The following is a 19,892-nucleotide window of genomic DNA, read 5'->3' on the forward strand; positions in this document are numbered from 1 at the left end:
TGACGATACAGTGATTGATGTGCACGCAAAGAACAAAGAACAAGCTGCACTTAAACTCACGTCCACAATGACAAATGTAACTAAATGGCTTTCAGATTCCTGCCTTCACCTAAATGTTAAAAAGACTGTTTGTATGTTCTTCACAAAGAGAGCTTGCAAAGTGTCACTGGAGCCAGATGTTTATGTTGCTGGTGAGAGGCTACAGGTAGTGTCAGATTTAAAATATTTAGGAATTTTTATTGATTATAATCTCTCTTTTAAAAAACAGGTAAAACATGTGACAAATGTCTTAAAATGTAATCTCATGAATTTTAGATATATCAGACACTGTCTAACCATGCAAGCTGCAAAATTGTATTTTAATGCAATGATTATCCCCCATCTGACCTACTGCTGAACCAGCTGGGCACAAGCCAGCAGCACGACATTAAAATCCATTCATATTCAAACAAGCCCTAAAGGCCTAAAGCCCTTGCTGCTACCTTATGAACCATCCCGACCCCTCAGGTCGTCTGGGACCGGTCTACTTTCTGTTCCCAGAGTCAGAACTAAACATGGAGAAGCAGCGTTCAGTTTTTCTGCTCCACATATCTGGAACAAAGTCCCAGAAAGCTGCAGGTCTGCTGAGACCCTCAGCTCATTTAAATCAAGATTGAAGACCTTTCTGTTTGCTGCTGCCTTTAATTGAACCACATTCAATTCATATATTAATCAATTTCCTGCATTTCTGCATTTTACTACTGCATTTTATTTCTTGCACTGTTTTTTAATGTTTTAATGAATGTTCTTAATTGTTTTTAAATCTCCTTTTCTTTTGCCTTATGTTTTGATGCTTTTAATGGTTTTATGTGAAGCACTTTGAATTACCTTGTTGTTGAAATGTGCTATACAAATAAACTTGCCTTGCCTTGCCTTGCCTTACAACACTTGATAAAAAAACCCAAAAGTCACCATCACTGTAATATTCTCACCAAACATCATATCCTGAGTTGGGAGAACATCATTAAATTCACTGATGTGTGTCTGGTTTTTTAAATTTTACATGGTATGGCCCCACCTCCAGTGATTTTATTAAACAAAGCAGCAGACTCACTAGATCTGCTTCAAGAGGTGATTGTGTCATTCCACATAGGTCAAGCTCGTTCAGTAAATCTACGTTCTCTGTGAAGGCAGCTCACTCGTGGAATGCTGTGCCACCACACATACACAAAACACGTACCAATCATTCAAGCATCACTTAAAGAAATGTCTTGTTGCCAATCAGGTGTGCAAGCATTGATGTACTGTCTGTCCTGCCTGCTTGTTTTGCCGATATGTGCATTTGTCTTGATCAGTGTTGCTATTTTCCATTCTTTTGATGTGTATGTGAAGTGCTTCAGTGTTACATGTGCTTGTCCTGTAGGTGGGTCTGTTCTGCGTGACGCATGCTGAAACCTGTTATGTCTGCTCTGCTTTAATGTCGTACACTTTTCTTTTGCTGTGTTTTGGTTTTGTCTATATGTTGCTGTCTGTTTCTCTATGAATTTTAACTCCGTTTCAATTTGAGATTTTGTTATTTTAGGCTGCCTTGAAACATCTGGCCGGGGACAGCAGATGGAAATTAGCCTATCTGGCTAACTCTGGCTCACTTACAGTGTAACTGTTGATTAGTGTGCATTGTCCATGAAAAATAAATAAAATAAATAAAAATTGAAATCGCTGAGATATGCGTCAAAGCTATCCACCAGCTATAGCTAGATTATGTGATGAAGGACGCCCGGGAACAGATGCCTCAAACAGCAACTGTACCACCAAGTGCAACCCTTAACAACGCATTATGATGTCCTATTAGGTGTGACATCTTCATAGTAAATGTGTTTTTCAGGAGCCCTGGGCTTATTTCCCCTTCAGGTTTATTTTGCAAACCAAATTAATGGCAAATTAATACCAAGCACAATGATCTCTTAACATTTCAAAGCAGAGATCAGGGCAGATAATTCGGCTTCGCACTTTCACTTGTAAGGAAATGCATTAATCTATGGGGTGAGGCATATTTAAGCCTGGGGATTTAGTTTGACATCTTATGTCAGAGCTGTATGATAGATTTGTATCTTATCTCTGTTTAACTGGTTTCTGCCTGTTTCTTTTCTGTGTATGCCTTTATGATTTGTTTTGCGTAAATCCTTTTTTGGTTTGAATACATTATATATCTATATACAACTATATATATAACGTTACTCCTATGTTTTGAACTGCCATTGGTTTTCAGTCAAACAGCGCGGCTGATCACGTGACGGGGAAGGGGCAGGGGCACGCGCAGGGTTTTTTCACACTTTTGTAAACAACATGGCGATTCACGACTGGCCCTGCTAGCCAACAGATCAGACCTCACTGTGTTGCTGTCAAACCTCAGCTGTTTTTGCGCCACAAACGTTGGGCGCTAGACCTCGCGGTAGTTACGCGTCGGGGCAAAATTATTAAATTCGCCCCGAAACGACAAGAGAGCTGGACCGCCGAGCTGTCAAGGAGACCGTTTGACAGCCAGACGGTAATGTTAACGTTAAGTCGTTAGCATCCTTAGCTAGCTCAACAACAATGAACCTGTGCATCTTAATGGCGATGAGCTAACGCACAGTACGAATGTGCCGGTGGAGCTGTTTGCAGAACAAGTAGTTTGTTCTTTTTGTAGAAGCGGAAGTACGGTGGCTCGAGCAAATCGCTTGAATTGATGTCAATTTAGCTAACGTTAACGCAGCCTCTCCTGCAGCCATTATTACCTAACTTCTGTTTTCCCCATCTCCTCTCTGCTCACCATCAACACACCCTGCATCTGTGTTCCCCTGGCTTCCCCCAGGTAAATCTAAAGCTGTCATTTCATTTCTAAATGTTCTCCTCGCTAGGCCCTTTTCAGTCTATGGGCTCTCAGTCCAGTTCTGGGATGTCTGGTGGAAGGGGATCTTCCAGTGGCAACCCAGCTGAGCAGCCTGAAGCACCAGAACCGAACCAGAGCAGCAGCAGCAGTAACGTTAGTCGCAGCGGCCGCAGGACGGCAGACAGGCAGCAAGGAGACAGACAGACCGCATCAGAGGAGGACGTTGACTTAGCTGAAGTGCTGGCTTACCTACTGAGGAGGTGAAATCAGATGATTCTTTGTCTTTTTACAACACTGACAATGATAATAACACAACAAACAGTGTTTGTACTTTACACTTTCTGGGCCCGGTTTGTTCTCTTGTGGTGATCTGTTTTTTATTCATTTGAATAATATCACAAATCAAAACTAATGTGGTGTGTGTGTGTGCGTGCAGGGGCCAGGTCCGGCTGGTCCATGGGAGTGGAGCCACAGGGCTGCAGCTGGTCCAGTCCTACTCTGACTCTGATGAGGACAGCGACGGAGCCTGGGATGGTCGGCTGGGGGACCGCTACAATCCACCAGGTAACCTCCTACTGACACCGCTCACTGTCCACAGGCCTGATGGGAGAAACATCAATTGTATCTCGCTTACTCTTCTTCTGAAACGTACAGCTACAACAGCCACACGCATTGGAAGGCTCATGATGGACTCAAAAAAACATTCACTTTGCTGTATTATTTCACAGTGTTTTTGGACAGTGTGCTTTCGGCTATTTGTAGTCTGTGTAGTTGGAGTCCAATCAATACCCCTGAAGCAGAATCGGGATGAATCCATGCAAGTCATGCAGGGTTTTCTACTAGTGCGTGCAATGTCCAGCTGGGTGGAAATAGTAGCGGGGGGGGAGTTGAGCGTCAAACACTTCATTTCCTACATTCTGGTGAATCTTTATGCACAAATTGATGATGGAAATGTATTTATTTATGTAAATCAGGTGCCAGGTGACAATTTAAAATACAAAAATATAACCTGCTCTGTCAGCCCTCAGCTGCTGCTCTTTTCCTTTAGTGTGACATAGACGTGTCTGTAATATGATAAAAATAATGAAGTTGTTACTACATGCAGTGAGAGGGATAAAGCAGCAGACCTATTATAATTGGGTTTCATATATTGTGCAATATAACGTCATTTTTTTAACTTGGTGTATCAAATGTGAGAAATTGCTGAAATATTTGTTCTTTCTTGGTCCTTTTTGGCCGCTCTAAGCACCCGTACCATAACATTACCAATATACGAGCATAACAATCCAAGTAGCGGGGTTTTAGTTGTTTCTTTGTCCTTATTTTACAAGATACTGCATGGTTTAGCTCTTCAACCCTTCAACAATTTTATTCTAACAGCTCATGATGAAACAAGACATCAACAAGGTTAGACTATATACAACAGTACTCTACAAAACGAGCTCAATCTGCTTTTTCATCAACAAAATAAATAATGTAAAGGTGTCGTTGTGTCTCAGTAAGTATCTGCCATGAGATGCTCCTCCCTCCCTCGCCTCTGTCTGCTTCTCAGTAGCCGGTCTGTGAGCGTGACTTGGCTGGCGAGCAAGCTACTTGTTGAGTTTGGGAAAAAGTCTTTCGTGCTACCTTCTCCTCAAGTGACAGACAAGCACGCTCTGCCTAATTGGATTCAAGGCACCTTGAATCAAAAGGGCGAGAAGTAACTCGCTATAAAAACAATCCGTAAGGAAGTTGTCGTCTTGAAATGTCTTAATATCCAGCCGACAGCTTATGGAAAACCCTGGTCGTGTGTCTTCCAGTGGTGGAGTAATGCTGTTCTCCTACATTTGTGTTGAAACGGTTGGACGTCATATGGTAATTAAGACCAAGTTTTGTTTTGTATCGTCTTCCTAGTGGACACCCAACCCGACACACATGAAGTGGACCAAAGTGAGATCCGAACTCAGATCATGCTGGCCACCGGCTCCTTGACCGGGAAAGGCCGCCACGGTTTCACCCACATGCTGACAGAGGTAACCCCGCACAGATAATAAACTACATTTTGAGGACTACGAATGTAGCGAGATGATTTTGTTTGTGTCCGCCAGTTTAATTCCAAATGAACCAGTTTGATGTTTTCTGCTGAACTCTTTTTGCTGTTTAGAGGAGGCAGGGCAGATGGAGAGGCTCCAGTTTTTCTCACGGAGAGTGCAGTCGCATCCGCACACAGTACGTGTCGTTTTGTATGTTTCTATAGAAATGTACAATAGACTAGACGTGATGCTTACAAGAAGACTCATCCTGTTGTCTGTCAAATGATATTGACCCTTTTTTTCTTTTCCTTCGCAGTTTTCTGCCAAACTACATATCCCACAAGGATACGTACCAGCAGAAAGCCTTCTGTGGAGTGTACAGCGAGGATGGCGGCATGTTCCTGTCTGCCTGCCAAGGTAAATAACCCGAGATCCAACATGAGAGCCCAGAGGCACTGAATCAGATCTGATAGGGGTTCCTCGTGTTTGTTTAAAACTGTGCAGACCATCGAATCATCGCCGCCGATCGTGTAGTGTCACATACAGAACGTATTACTGACTTTTAAAAATTCTATTGATGCAACAACAACAACTATCAGACATCAAATGTGTTTGAAAACGAACTGAAGAAGTATTCGAAAATACCAAATCTTGTTGCACCGTGTCATAGTTCTCCCTGATTTACTTTGTGTTTTGTAAGCAAACAATACATGCGAGAGTCAACGGGTCTCACCCAGATACGTCACGTGATTACAGCCACCCATTGTCTGATTACAATATATATATATATATATATATATATTATATTTTCATCCTGATGCTCGCTGCAGACCAGAACATCCGCTTGTACGACACCACCAGGGGCCGCTTTCACTTACGGCGAACAGTGAAGGCTCGCGACGTGGGCTGGAGCGTGCTGGACGTCTGCTTCACCCCCGACGGACAAAATGTGCTCTACTCCAGCTGGTCCGACTACAGTAAGGCTAACCGACCTCATAAGACGCAATGATGCTAGTTAGCGTAGCAGCTATTGACACTTTAGCCGTTGCATCACAGTTACAAGGTGCGCTCTGCGTTGCCGTGCACCTTTAAACATTGTTCTAAATGTCGGATAAAAGAGCTTCAAAGATTTTCTTGAATAAACATCTGACGAATGCGTATTCCCCTCTATGTTGTTTTATTCACACGTTCTCTGTCTCTGTGCGTCTTCCCCGCAGTTCACTTGTGCAGCATAGATGGAGACAGTGAAAACCACACCGCCCTGGACCTCAAGTTAGTGTTCCCCTCATAGTAACTTTTAACATTACGGAGCAGGTCATCTATCACTTCCTACCAGCCGGCCCTCCTCTCCCCTCATTACCGTCTGGATGAATGATGCTGTCACAGCTTGTCACCTCAACATCCATCCTTTGTGTGTGTGTGTGTGTGTGTGTGTTACTTTGTTAACTGGAGACATCATTATTTCAACAAAGCACCACCATTCAGCTCACAGCACTCGTAACAATAGCATTGTTTCGAGCTTTTTGGCGTGGGATGACGTACAGTAAACGGTGTAGTTGTGATTCAATAATGCTGCTACTGCTGCAGTGTCAACCTGCTTGTGTGTGCTGCTGTTTCTTTTGTAGTCCAGATGAGAGGAGGTTCTGTGTGTTCTCACTGGCCGCGTCCACAGATGGCAACGAGATCCTGGGAGGGTGAGCGCAATTTTGCGTTTTACGTTTACAAAGCACACTCAGTCGCATATAACCTCTTTATTAGAACGTGTTCACACACTCTCCTTCTCTCTCCTTTCAGAGCAAACGATGGCTGCCTTTACGTTTTCGATCTCGAGCAGAATAAACGAACGCTGAAGGTGAGTTTGTCTGAGTGGCGTTTGTGCCTCTGTCCGTTTGCGCCTCACCCTGTGATCAAGGTGAGCCAGACCTGAACGCGTGCCGGCTCACATAAAGTTTCACACCGCCCTGTAATGTAGTCCAGCTCCACCATGCAGTGGGACAGCGGGGGTTAAACCCACCTCTCCCCCCCCCCGTCCCCCCCCCCCCCCCCCGTCCCCCCTCTGTGTAGAAGTCAGTAGCTGGCCTCCACCATCTGCTTCACCGCTGTACATGCTCTTTCTCATACTGCTCCTCTTATTACCTCTGCGCCAGTGTGTCTGCGCTTAATCTCTGAACTGCTGAATTTTCACCAAAAGGAAAAAGTCTATATTTCTCTTCTTGTTAACACATCCCATGAAAAGACTAAAACCAACAATAAGCGGATCCTCTCTACATGAATTGTCTGTGGCCAAAGCCTGATATATCGTATTGTTCTGTGCCATAGAGCTCCATTTCTAAACGTCTACAAACCGGTAGACTCGCTGACATGCTCCTTTATAACAGTAGACGCCGTAGGTTTATCTTGATTCAATCCCACGTAAACCTTACTGCTGCTGTTAATAGCCGCTAGATCACCAAATTAGCGGCTGAAAAGCATTTGTCTCCCAACAAATGCTCTATTCAGGAACGGTTCTCTGAGCATCTTCCAGCAGCATGCAGCTGAATCAAGTGCCTCTCAGTTCGAGGACACTTCCCTGCTCGTCTGCTGCAGACAACTCTCGTAATAATAATGTTTTTTAAGTCTCAGTTTCCTTCAGTCTTCCAGAAAACGCAGACAAAGGCACTTTCACACACGCACGCATGTATGCTGCACACTGTCTCTTACAGAGGAAATCACACACACACACTCCCTGGCTCGCTCACACTCCACACAGACTGTCTTTTCTTTCGCGTCTCTCTCCGCTCTTCTAGATCGATGCGCACGAGGACGACGTGAATGCGGTGGCGTTCGCCGACAGCTCGTCCCAGCTGCTCTTCTCTGGCAGCGACGACGCGCTGTGCAAGGTGTGGGACAGACGGACGCTGCGGGAGGACAGACCGCAGCCTGTCGGACAGCTGGCCGGCCACCGAGACGGCATCACCTTCATCCATAGCAAGGTAGGGGAGGAGGGGGGTGTATGCCGGTATTTTATCAACCTGTCAATGACTAGTTCCCCAAAAGCCTCATGGGTAGTTGGATTTGACCGATGATTGGTTGGAAGTTGATGAATTCAATGCTAATATTATCCCAGTGTAATGTGTCTTCAGCCCTGAGATTTGTTTTCTTTAATTTGGTCGTCCTCGTCATGACTGTGCCAGGGTGACGCACGCTATCTGATCAGTAACTCGAAGGACCAGTCCATCAAGCTCTGGGACGTCAGGAAGTTCTCGCCCAAAGAGGGCTTAGCAGCTTCCCGCCTGGCTGTCACCCAACAGAACTGGGACTACCGCTGGCAGCAGGTTCCCCAGAGAGGTGAGGGAGTAAGGCAGAAGATTGGGGGGGGGGGGCGGAGCGAGGGAGCTACTGGTGGTGACACGGAGAGGAGGAGGAAAGTTAGAGGAGGGGAGGTCTCGTGGAGGAGGATATAAAGATGGACGAAGGGAGAGTGGGCCAATGACAGAGAGGTGAAACGTTGGTGTGTATGTGTGGTGAAGGTAAGAGGATATGACAGTATTTAAACCACACATAGAGAAGTGAGTGATTACCATTACAAGTCAAAGAGGAGGGGGAGGCGTAGAGGGCAGGTGACGGATAGTAGTGTACACATTTCTTTTCACCAGATCTTAGACGTTTAGGATGTAAATTAACTCTATTATTGCTCAGTCAATTGCACCAAACTAATGTGAGGTAGATTATGACTTCTGAAAACGATTTCTGGCGATTCCTAAAAAAATGTTATGCATCCCTTTCAGCCCTGAAGAGACACAAGCTGACAGGCGACACGTCTGTGATGACCTACCGCGGTCACGGCGTCCTGCACACCCTCATCCGCAGCCGCTTCTCCCCGGAGTTCACCACCGGACAGAGGTTCATCTACTCCGGCTGCTCCACCGGCAAAATCATCAGTGAGTCCGGGATTGATTTAAACAGGACACGATATACAGCACACGACGACAAGTAGCTCAATATTTTTGAATTGTTTGCGTGTGTCCGTCCAGTTTACGATGTCCTGACGGGCGCCGTGGTCTCCAGACTGTCGGGCCACGAGGCGTGCGTGAGGGACGTCAGCTGGCACCCCTACGAGGACAACATCGTCAGCAGCTCTGTGAGTGCTGTTAATGCAAACTGTGTGAAAGCTTGTGATCATGAATGTTCCATTAAAAATGTTTAAATGGGAATTAAACCGGTTGTTGATCCATCGAAGGCCTTTTTTTTTTTTAAATCTCTGATCGCTCTGCCCTTCTTCCTGTGTGTCCACAGTGGGACGGAGCGGTGCGGATGTGGGAGCACAGACAGACTCATCCGCTAGAGGAGGAGAGAGAGCGGGACAGAGTCTGACCCCGGGAGGAAGACCTTTCAGAGAGACAAAGGAAAAGATATCGCCGCAGGAGGAGGCGAGGCCGGCCCGAACACGGGCGGTCTATATATACGCTCAGAAGGACCGGGAGAGACTTCAATATTTTTTTCGAATTCAATGCTGGATATTTAATGATTACAGTTATTGCGTGGTTGTGACGTGTTCATTTGGGAAGGCATCATAGTCTTACGTTGTCGGGAGCGGATTAGGGCACAGTGGGACGGCCTACTTCTGTTTCTGGGGTTTTTTGCCTCACTGTCAACAACAGGCCAGAGCTTTTGAATTTGGCCTGAAACACTTAACGAAAATGTGCCAGAGCTGGAAACACAAAGCACCACACCTACTTAAGTGTGCTGTTGAAATTGAACAATAAGTTAGTTGTATAAAAGTCAGTGTTGGATATTTGCAGGGAGGAGCTGGCGACGATAATTCTGAATAAATGTTTCGTATTTTAATGGTATGTGCATTCAGGGAGTGTATTTAGGTAGTTGTCAGTGGTGCTGATTTGGACTCTTGCTGGTGGGAATAACGCGAGCTTCGTCCTGTTTGAGGCGCCGTCACGTTCAAAGGTCTACATCTGGAGACTGATTGTTTTATAATAACCCACTACGTTATATACCGATTGCCTGAATCGCGACTCCTGAACCCGGCAGACGTGTCGCTGACCAGAGGTCCCCGTTGGGCCACGTCTCGGTCAGCTGTTCAGGGGGAACTTCCTGTGTTTCAGCTTCCTGTGTCGGGAGATTCCCAGCACACCACGGTGACCAAGACACCCGAACGCACTTAGCGTTACCGAGTCTCTTCGTTTCACTGTCGAACTCGCAACGATCTTATGTTCTATCCTCTTTATGTCACCTCAAAGCCTGCGGTTTTAGTCTGAGGTCTTATATTATTGATCCTGGGTCAGCGTTCAGCTCTGTAAACACGAGCCCTGAGCCCATTTAACAGAAGAAAAAAAAGTGATTGGTTGGCCACTATAAACCTGTGATCAGTTTAAGAGCTTTGAATGTGTGTGATAACATGTTGAGACTCTGTGAAGGGACTGGGGATGTGTGTGTGTGGATCAAAACTCACACACTGATCTGTATATGCAATTTTCAGGTGTTTTCATCAAAGCTCATATTTCACCATTGTTTTACAGTAACAATAAAACCTTTAATGTACGGCCACAACCTGGAGCGTTACACTGAGTGTTTGCTGCTGTTATTGAGAAGAAATTACCTTTTTAATTTTTTTAATACATTTGCATTATCAGGCCTTAAACATGCAAATGTGTGACACTGAGGAAATGCAACAATTCCGCACTGTTACCGATGAACTAAATGGAGTTAAGCGTTCAGTTGCACTAATATATAATTCCGTCACACTGAACAAACATCACGTGCCGTTTCTTTGGCCAGTAGCACATGACGGACAATTAGTAGCTGCAGGATCCCAAAGCAGAGTCGCTTCAAGGGCGTCGTAATGACAGCAATGCAGTTAAGTGGTCTAAAATTAGACGGTCTTTGATGTGCATGGTTTCATTTACACTTACTGTTCCTGCTTTATACAATACTTAATGCGGTAGGGGGGGGGGGGGGGGGAATAATGTATCATCTCAGCTCCAGTTTCAGTGAAAGGAAAAGCTCTTCAGATAAATGATCAGCAAGAGGACACAGCTCAGGGAAAATTTGCTGCGTTCAGCATGCAGATGTTTTTGTAGCGCTCAGAATATCCTTACGCTGTTAAAACTGCGTCACTTAAAGAAAACATATAACCTCTCCCCCCCATATGGACTCCAGCAGTACTTCTCTTAGTATGGATATACAGTCCATGTATAGGAGTGGGACTGGATGTCCTGTCTTGTGAAAACAGTTCTTGGTGTGTTTTTTATTGAGCATAAATCCCACAGAAAGACTAAATTTACTCAATCTGGCTCTGGGAGCCGGAGAGCTTTAAGAGGCTCCGGCTCTGGGACCGGGCCTGGAAATCCAGGAGACTGAAAGTGCTGTGAGAAATGCAGCTGTTCATGGTGCCAAATGCAGACTGGGCAACAGTTTGTAACTTAAATTAGTTTTGCCTCCGACAGCTGATTCTAAGAATGGAGGGACTCGAGGAGAACCAAAGAAGGAGCCAAAGCGATCCATTTTATGTCGGACTGATTCTTTACGCAGGAAAAGACGAGACTTTTTTTAAAGCTAAATGCAAATGTGATTAAAAACACGCTTGCAGGTCTAATAGTAAAGTAGTTGTTTAAAGCCATCATACAAAATGTTTTTATTTGAATTTCAGTTGGCAGCTATAAGGGTCACATTCACAAAGCATTGGGTCATTGTTTTGAGAATAATGGGGTCAGTTATAGCAGCAGCCATTACCATGTCCACCCCTCTGAGTCTGTGTTGGGGGAGGGCCTCTGAGGCTAAAGGGGAGAGAGGGGTTGTATTTTTTATAAAGCATGTGTTCTCCTGCACGCCTGACAGTGATAAAGTGGAAAGGCTCCCAGAGTGGAGCCAGAGTGCCTCTCGAAGACAAAGGAAAGCGAGGCAGACTCCGCCACGGGGCTCTAATTGGAGGAAAGGAGGAGGAAAACACTGTCAGAATTCAATCCAAAACGACAAGGTGTCGTCGAGAAGCAGATGAACATGGATGCCAGGACTGAAAACTCCTCAAATGGCTTCTCACCAGAGATCAACTTGGAGAAGTTACACAAGATGGCCGCAGAGGTGATTCTGCTGGGGAAGTTCCTCCTCAGACTCCTGAACGCTGCTCTGGTGTTGGTAACAGACTCACTGGCCAGGGTTTTAGGAAGCAGCCTGCTCACACGACATTTCCACCTGATGCTGTCTGCTTTGGTTGTGTTTGGTCCTCTGCTGAGTTTCTGGGCGTCACAGTACAGCATCTTCGCCAACAGCAACCACTACCTGTACAGGTACTGCATGGGTGTGTTTCTCCTGTTAAATGGAAATGGCATATGTGTAACTAGTTGCTGTTGTTAGGCACGCTCCTTTAACACCTGGCACACTTCAGTTTAAGAGTTAAAAACTGCACTTTCACACCAAATATGGTGAAGTAGGCATCGTGATTATATAACATTACATGAACCAAGTCATCGCCTACTTTTGAAGAGTCTATAAACTGTCAATCATGACTTTATGAAGAAGAGGGAGAATTACTTTTATTAATCCCAGGGAAATTACTTTCTTTCACTTGTAATTTAATGTACAAAAATAAATGAAATGTAAACAATAGTAAGAGGACAAGTGAAGGTTCATTTTAAAATACATGCCCTGCCAACCTTTATCATTATTAAAGCAAGATGATGTAACTTTTGAAATAATATAAAACACATTTGTCTTGAAAATGGACAGTTGAATTCATGAGCAATAAAACTCACTCTTGCTCTCTTCAGTACACTCTGGTATGACCAGTAGCTTAATAGCTAATGTCAGCAAACTTTGACTGACTCCCTACGACCTGTACCGCCACCATTTAGCATTATACTGACAGTTATATCAATAGTATGTTTATTGGTGTCTATCCAACCGCACAGTTTAAACTAACGTGAGTTCATTTATACATTAGTCATTTAGCAGACGCTTTCATCCAAAGTGACTTACAATTCAGAGTCTATCACATTTCTACACCGTAGGCACAGCTACTGGAGCAATTTCTGGGATGAAGTGTCTCGCTCGAGGACACATCGACGTGCGACTAGCGGAGCCGGGGATCGAACCGCCGATCCTCTGATTGAAGGACGGCCCTGCGCTCCACTTAGCCACAGTAGCTGATACAATAAATGATTGTCCCACGAGGCTTTTTAGTGCACTTTGGTCTTGTATAACTCATGTGTGAGCCCATTAGCGACGCCATCATTCATCCTTTGGTTTGAGTGGATTTAAAAGGACGTACTTCCCCAACTCGTCTAAGCCTCGACTGTAACAAATGAATGGCTGTGCTGTTTACGTGTTGAACAAGGTGAACTTTATTTATTGCATTATTGTAATGTGTTCCGACGATTCATACGGTGACATTTCATGCAACACTGATTCTGCTCTCTTGCAGGAAGTTCTTGACGTCCACTTGGGGTTGGACCTGCGTCTTCACAGGCTCCTTCATCCTTCTCCTCTCCATCTCAGCCCGTCGCTCCCCTTCTCTCCTCCTCCGCCGCCACCTCTCTCGGATGGGGGTGGTCGGCTTGCTCTGGTGGGGCTGTCGGCGTCTCCTGACCTCGCTGGAGGATGCAGCGGGAACCTGTTATGAACCCATGACCCCCGCCGGGGATATTCAAGGCGCCACCTCCTCCGTCCAGCCCCTGCTGCTCCTGCACGAAGACCAGACCAAAGCCTCCTGCCTCAAGGCCGCCATGGTGTGGAGAGGCTACGAAGTATCCCAGGACGTCCTCATCGTCTGCCTGTGTTGCCTGCTGCTTGTGGAGGAAATGTCTGTCTTTGGTCATCACCTGGCTCAAACAAAGGCTCTGCAGAGGTCGCCTGGGGCCCCTCTACGGTTGATCTTCCTCCTGTGTGTAGCTCTACTCGCCCTTTGGATGTTCCTGCTCATGTGTTTGCTTGCACACTTCCCCAAGTTCCCCTCCCAGCATCTGGGAGGAGCGCTGGGCTACCTGGTATGGAGAGGACTCTATCAAGGCTGGTACAGACTCAAACCGAGCTGGGCCGGTCCTGGTTTGCCGGCAGAGGGACTGTTTACCACCACGGACATCGACAAACAGCCTTAAGCAGTGTGAAGCCCTCAGTAGATGTTTTGGGGATGTGGTTACGACTCAAGTTAAGGAGTGTAAACAGCTTCTGATTTGGCGAAGTGAAGCTTATATCACCTGTAAAAAACGCAACACGACATACCTCTGGCATCATGTGAATATATTCATTGTAGGCCAATATTGGTCTAAACCAGATTCTGAATTCCCATTGGGACAAAAGAAAACAGACAGAAGTATCAGAATGATGTTGCTTTATTGTGTAATTTAAACCAAAATGAATGCACGCATGTCAGAGCGGGTGTTTTGTTACTCGAGTGTCACACTACAACAGTTGTATCTTGTGAGCATGCTGGAGTCTCAGTAGATGAGAGCCTTGCCGTCTCCTCTGGGCTTCTTGATCTTGTCAAAGTTCTTGGTAATGACATCAAACAGCACAGCCTGCAGACAGAGAGAGAGAGAGATACATCAGTGGAAAAGTAGTGCGAGAACAGTTTAAAAAGGAAGATCGACAGCATGTGAGAGAGACATAAAGGTCACAAGCAGTAATAAGAGAGAGAGGCCCAGATCCAGAGCCGTAATTGTGGGGGAACAGCTCCTTTCATCATCACCTGTACCGCCGTGTTCATTAACAGCATCAAACACAGGGAGACAATAGCCAGAGGAAGGAGACAACAGTGATTAATGGATGGGAGATGGAGTGATAATCAATTCAACACAAGCACAGCAATTAGTTTAATTACCCTCCTATTAACAAGGAATGGATTCCATTTAGGCACCATCCCTGCTGCTGGGACACGACTGGAATATTTTACAGATGTGTGGATAGTTGTATCCAAAGTGCAGCGCATGATTGCAACAGATGGTGAATTAGGTTTGAGACACATTTACAATATTCAGGTGACATGTACGCAGAGTGTAATGCACTCAAATTGTCATGATCCGTTTTTATGGAATCTGATTTTGAACCATTTTCCGATATTTCTACACAAACACGTGAAATACAAGGGTTTTAAAAGTCGATAAACAACAGGGCGTAGGTGTCTTACATATGTGTTGCAGATGTCCAAGATCATAAGGCGGAGCTCGCAGTACTGATACTGGTCCAGTTCATGAACCAGCTGTCTGTAGTCTCCCTGCAGCAGAAAGCACACAGTTGATATGCAAAAGAATACCGTACACACACGGCACATCTGGCATAAACCCAATTTACTCAAAACAGAACACCATCATAATAACTAATTATTTTACACACAAATAGAGCATACAGTGCGCAGGTGGCACACAATGACCACTCATCACTGAGTGTGTGACCATTTAACACACATGAGTTACAATGCAGCAGTCTGACCGCATTCACAACATGAGGTACTGACCACGTGGGATTGTTTGGAGGCTTTGGCCACAGCATCACCTCTCTCACTGTAATATCTAACACACACACACAGGGAAGGAAAGTTACTCGTCATTCATTTAGAACAGTCAACATGATATATTCCTGTCTGATCATCTTCAATATCAGTCAGTGTCCCATTTTGGTCAAAGCCAGATTGTGACTATTGCTGAACAGCGGACAACGTGCTAAATGCTAAACTACTGTTGAGCTAAATGCTAATAAGTTTGTCATTTTGCTAAAATGCAAAGTTTTTGTAATATAATAGTTACCTTAAGTTTGCTAACATGAACTAACATTAGCCACCATAAGCTAGCGGGTGTACTGAATTGAGCAACAGTGTGCTTATTGATTTGTGAGTGGAAGATTGTGTTATTTATTTTCTCAAAAGTGAAATAGTTTTGCTTTAAAATGAAAAGGTTCTTCCATATCACACTGATGCAAAAACTCAGGTCTCACATTTTCCTGAAGGGAATTTTTTTAAATGTTGCAAAGGTCCCGTAGACCTTATCAAAGGTGTCTTCAGTCATTGTGCCTTCCGTACTTGTATCTCTTTTCAGAACTGTATGCGTGTGGAGTCCGTGACTGGCAAACAGCTGTCTGACACTTGTGTGCTGTTGCAGCTATTTGGCCCAAACAACTAACACAGACATATGATGCTTCTGGTGTTTGATGATCTCTGCAAATTACTACCATGACTGCCAACTGAACAGAGCTACAACCAGCCAACTGACAACAGCTGTGTGCTGTGACTGCGTATTGTGTTTACCTTTCAAACAAAACGAATCTATCACAAGGTTGCAGCGTTGGTGTGGGCTCTTACTTTGAAATCTGAGTTTGGAACCCCTCGAGCTTGGTGCGCGTGTTGGTCAGCAGCTCGAACACTTTCTCCTGTCGGACGAACAAAGATATTAAACCGAACAATACACTTCACACGAGAACAACATTGTTAAAGAGAATCATTCACCGGCTACCAACCTGGACAGCCACTCCAAAGTTGTTACCGTCTTCAATTTTAGGGATTTGGAGTTGCACCCACATTGTCACCTGCCGAGGATAGTGTTCAAGGTTATTCCTGTGATTATCACAACTATGTTACACAGAAGGCACATTCCTCACACATGTTATGCACTAGATGAGTAAAAAGGTACCGACCACATTTAGATAAAATGAAGCTGAGAGACCGACTGACCATGTTGAGCTTCTCCTTCAGCGTCTGGATCTGAGGCTTCACCTGCTGCAGTAGAATCTCCACCCGCTCGTTGGTGCAGATGGGACCACAGGGAGGCCCTGGTGGACCAAAAAACAACAACACCCGGAGACATTGTTTCACTTTCAGTCACAATATTCTGGTCAGCCGCACACCTTCACCTCATAACAAATACAGAGAACTGCATTCAAAGAGGAATAAAAAAACAGAAATATTCTTGTTTATTAGTGACCGTGTCGTAGAGAGCTTGACAACCACTGCAGTATGTTCATCGCTACCTGAATCTTCATCCTCTTTATCGGCGTCCTTGTCTTCCTTCTTCCCCTCCTTCTGCAACAGAGGAACAGAAGGCGGCAGGTCAGAGTTTTTGCTGCCTATTAATCTCTTAGACAGCTCTCCCACGTGCTTTTTCTCTCTCTCTCTCGCTCTGTGGCTAAATGAAGATGTCAAACACTGGATTTTTTTTTTTTTTCGTAGAAGAAATGTAACCTAGTTGCAGCGGTCCCTGCTCCTTCTGAACGCACTCCAACAGCCTCAAGTGTGTTCCCCTGAGCTGCCGTATGATCGCAAATATATTCGCTCAACCCCTTTTTCCCTCCACATTAAACTATTGACATTGGCAGTGTTGCTATTTTTCCTGCTCGAAATCAATGTGTGCAAAAATGACAGCATTAATAAACGGGGGGGGGGGATCAGTATAAATGTGAGATACTGGTAAGGCTGAAAAAATGTCTGACGCTTGAGTGACTTTTCTGCTTTTATCTTTAAGTCAATGATGGTTCTGAGCTGCATGGAGCACCTGCAGGATACTTCCATCCCTTAAATGGGTATTCTCTTCAGTACTAGACTAATACAAAATATATTATCCGATTATGGTATAAAAGCCAATGTAGCGCTTTATATAAACCCTTGACTGAGGATCCCAGTGGAGAGGCTTTATGCAGCGTTCCTGAAGAAATTCAATGGTTAAGAAAATAAAATACTTAAATACTCCTTATTGTGAAGCCAATGGCATTTCTATAATATGGCACCGGTGTTTACCTTCTGTTTAACCTCTGAAGTGTTCTAAATTGAGTGTTTACCTCTTAACAACGTAGTGACAATTGCTGTACTCAGAGATTTCTGAACACGCAAATGCATGGATGTATTTGGACTTCAGACACGTGGGACGTACCTCCTCTTTCTTCTTGCGCTTGGCCTCCTCTTTCACCGGGTCAGGTATCGGGATGTCCAGCGGAGCCTTGAGGGACGCCAGGTCGTCACAGCTGAAAGATGTCTGCCAGAAAACACAAATGTCCTGCTGCTTCTGACAACTGTTTTTCAAAACAATCAATATTGGGAGGGAATTTGGTCTCAAGACATCATTGTAAAAAGTTGTATTACTAAGGAAAATAACAGGAAGTCTCCAGTAGTGCTAACAGTCACACACCTTCAACAGAACCTGCAGCTCCTCAATCTTCTGAGGGAAAAATTTGGATATCAAGTCTTCCGCCTGTTGTGCAAAAAAAACATTATTTAATAATAATATGAGGAAGATAAATACATGGTACAGTTGGGCGAGATTAGTGAATATTCTATAAATTACCTCCTTGGTGAATTTTTGGCAGAAGTCATCCACCTGTAATGAAGAGATCACGTGATTTAGTCCCGATTACGTTCCTCTATGCTCTGACATCGTCGCTACATGAAGGATATTCACAGAAACAGCTGTTCACACGTTAGGGTTAGCTAGACCTTTAATTACCTGATAACTAACCCCACCTGCTCACGTCGCGTGACCCCCTGCTGTCTGCCTAGCTATCAGAGCAACCACTTACCTGACTTGTGTCACCTGTCAGCATCACTGACCCGCCATGTTTGAAGGGAACGTTACAAACAGCACTTTTAAATCGTGCTAGCAGACGTGTTTTTGCTCACCTGTTTCTTCGAGTCGGGACGAAGTTCCAGAGAAGCCATTATCGTCTCTGGTGATGAAACGTTACTTGATATAGTTCGTTGATGCGTTTAAACTCTATCTACTCCGTGATACAGAATAACAAAGCTCGATAAATGTGTGTAATTCGATGCCGTGCACGACACGGGACAATACTCACAGTTACTCAGCATAAAAAGCGAAAATGAAAGTACGCTTGGACAGTTCCGTACTTTCCCCCCTCTTCAATATCGAGTGATCCTGTTGCATTGTGGGAATTTTTGTTTTTTAAGGAAGCTTCCGCATTTCCCATAAGGAATGGGAGTGGCAATGAAGAAGTGAAATTAAAATATTCTCTTTTTTTAAATAACAAATAATAACACATTAAAATGAATATATATAAAGCTGTAAAATAAATACCGTAAAGAAAAAAATTGCATCAACTGCAATAACGTATGTGGAAACATTTTAAATGAATAATCAATGCATGCTGACACGTCTTCGCTTGAGTAGTGTGCATCATCCATCATCATAGTACATACTTTGTCTGTTCTACTGTGTTGTCTTTAATGTCCTTATTTTTATATGTCTCTTGTTTATTGTATATTCTATGTATGTATGTACGATGAGAGCAATGTGAAACCGGAGTCAAATTCCTTATGCGCACGCATACATGCGCATGCATACATGGGCAATAAAGCTGATTCTGATTCTGATTCTGATTCTGATATTGCAATAGTTTTCATTACCATTTTGTAACTTGTTTTTTTTTCTGTTCTGACTGTGTCCACTAGATGATGCTACTGTTCTAAGTGGAGTAAATGTGAGTGCTCTGTGGCAAACTACAGACAAAAAGATAATGATTAACAGCATTGGAGTAAACCTGTAAGGTCATGTCAAAAATCGAAATCATATGCTAATATAAAAGGGTATATGAACCATTAGCCTTAATGACACGAAGATTCCTCTGTAAAATATATAAAAAATGGATGTAATTCAAAAAGATACAAAATATAAAGACAAAATATCCATGGTCTTTGCAATCAAACAATCCCAATAGCTGGAGAGGACCACTTTATCTCGGTACTGATCAATATAAACCTGAGGCCAAAGTATGTCTGCTATTGCGACCAGTATTCCAGAGATCTGCTGTTGTTCATGCTCTTTCATCAGGAGCAGTGTGATGACCCAGTCAGGTTAAAAGCCTAAATCAAATACAGGATCCCTGAGTGGGCAGAAAGGACGTCAGAGCCTCCTATCGTAAACACAAACAGTACCAAAGTCATCTGCACCGTTACATGCCATCATTATGCCAACATACTCTGTGTTATACCAGATTCAGACTGTAACAGGTAAACCCATCACGTCAGGAGATGAATAGACGCCACACAGATTGAATCGCTTGGCCGATAAATAGGTGATGACTTGATAGCAGTTTCCTTTTTATAG

At 44.3% G+C, this 19,892-nt stretch overlaps 3 protein-coding genes across 3 annotated transcripts; 2 read left to right on the forward strand and 1 right to left on the reverse strand.

Annotated features, from left to right (window-relative positions):
- The first annotated feature begins 2,332 nt into the window (after positions 1 to 2,332).
- Positions 2,333 to 9,363, forward strand: dcaf11 (ddb1 and cul4 associated factor 11). The gene is made up of 15 exons (XM_079291565.1): positions 2,333 to 2,527; positions 2,880 to 3,111; positions 3,288 to 3,415; positions 4,745 to 4,863; positions 4,995 to 5,059; positions 5,180 to 5,280; positions 5,694 to 5,840; positions 6,081 to 6,135; positions 6,489 to 6,557; positions 6,658 to 6,715; positions 7,650 to 7,835; positions 8,037 to 8,190; positions 8,631 to 8,783; positions 8,877 to 8,983; positions 9,139 to 9,363. The coding sequence occupies exons 2-15, from the start codon at positions 2,894 to 2,896 to the stop codon at positions 9,214 to 9,216; spliced, it is 1,638 nt and encodes a 545-aa protein (XP_079147691.1). The 5' UTR covers positions 2,333 to 2,527; positions 2,880 to 2,893; the 3' UTR covers positions 9,217 to 9,363.
- A 2,346-nt stretch (positions 9,364 to 11,709) lies between these two features.
- Positions 11,710 to 13,951, forward strand: fitm1 (fat storage inducing transmembrane protein 1). The gene is made up of 2 exons (XM_079292077.1): positions 11,710 to 12,143; positions 13,277 to 13,951. The coding sequence occupies exons 1-2, from the start codon at positions 11,851 to 11,853 to the stop codon at positions 13,947 to 13,949; spliced, it is 966 nt and encodes a 321-aa protein (XP_079148203.1). The 5' UTR covers positions 11,710 to 11,850; the 3' UTR covers positions 13,950 to 13,951.
- A 277-nt stretch (positions 13,952 to 14,228) lies between these two features.
- Positions 14,229 to 18,711, reverse strand: psme1 (proteasome activator subunit 1). The gene is made up of 12 exons (XM_079292078.1): positions 18,625 to 18,711; positions 18,449 to 18,495; positions 18,117 to 18,149; positions 17,961 to 18,023; positions 17,706 to 17,807; positions 16,810 to 16,861; positions 16,514 to 16,611; positions 16,300 to 16,368; positions 16,145 to 16,212; positions 15,305 to 15,359; positions 14,978 to 15,064; positions 14,229 to 14,369 (listed from the first exon to the last, which is right to left on the reverse strand). The coding sequence occupies exons 2-12, from the start codon at positions 18,485 to 18,487 to the stop codon at positions 14,289 to 14,291; spliced, it is 747 nt and encodes a 248-aa protein (XP_079148204.1). The 5' UTR covers positions 18,488 to 18,495; positions 18,625 to 18,711; the 3' UTR covers positions 14,229 to 14,288.
- Between the last annotated feature and the right edge of the window lie 1,181 nt (positions 18,712 to 19,892).

The sequence above is a fragment of the Melanostigma gelatinosum genome (assembly GCF_949748355.1).
Source record: "Melanostigma gelatinosum genome assembly, chromosome: 20".
Lineage (NCBI taxonomy): Eukaryota > Metazoa > Chordata > Actinopteri > Perciformes > Zoarcidae > Melanostigma > Melanostigma gelatinosum.

What these genes read in the sequence shown, in the direction of transcription:
- dcaf11 (XM_079291565.1), top strand. Translation starts at nt 2,894, where the DNA reads ATGGGCTCTCAGTCCAGTTCTGGGATGTCTGGTGGAAGGGGATCTTCC. An exon ending in CACACCGCCCTGGACCTCAA is followed by an intron (nt 6,136 to 6,488) that starts GTTAGTGTTCCC and finishes TTTCTTTTGTAG; the next exon opens with TCCAGATGAGAGGAGGTTCT. An exon ending in GGCAACGAGATCCTGGGAGG is followed by an intron (nt 6,558 to 6,657) that starts GTGAGCGCAATT and finishes CTCTCCTTTCAG; the next exon opens with AGCAAACGATGGCTGCCTTT.
- fitm1 (XM_079292077.1), top strand. Translation starts at nt 11,851, where the DNA reads ATGAACATGGATGCCAGGACTGAAAACTCCTCAAATGGCTTCTCACCA. An exon ending in AGCAACCACTACCTGTACAG is followed by an intron (nt 12,144 to 13,276) that starts GTACTGCATGGG and finishes GCTCTCTTGCAG; the next exon opens with GAAGTTCTTGACGTCCACTT.
- psme1 (XM_079292078.1), bottom strand. Translation starts at nt 18,487, where the DNA reads ATGGCTTCTCTGGAACTTCGTCCCGACTCGAAGAAACAG. An exon ending in TAAAGAGGATGAAGATTCAG is followed by an intron (nt 16,612 to 16,809) that starts GTAGCGATGAAC and finishes TTGGTCCACCAG; the next exon opens with GGCCTCCCTGTGGTCCCATC. An exon ending in TGGACATCTGCAACACATAT is followed by an intron (nt 14,370 to 14,977) that starts GTAAGACACCTA and finishes CTCTGTCTGCAG; the next exon opens with GCTGTGCTGTTTGATGTCAT.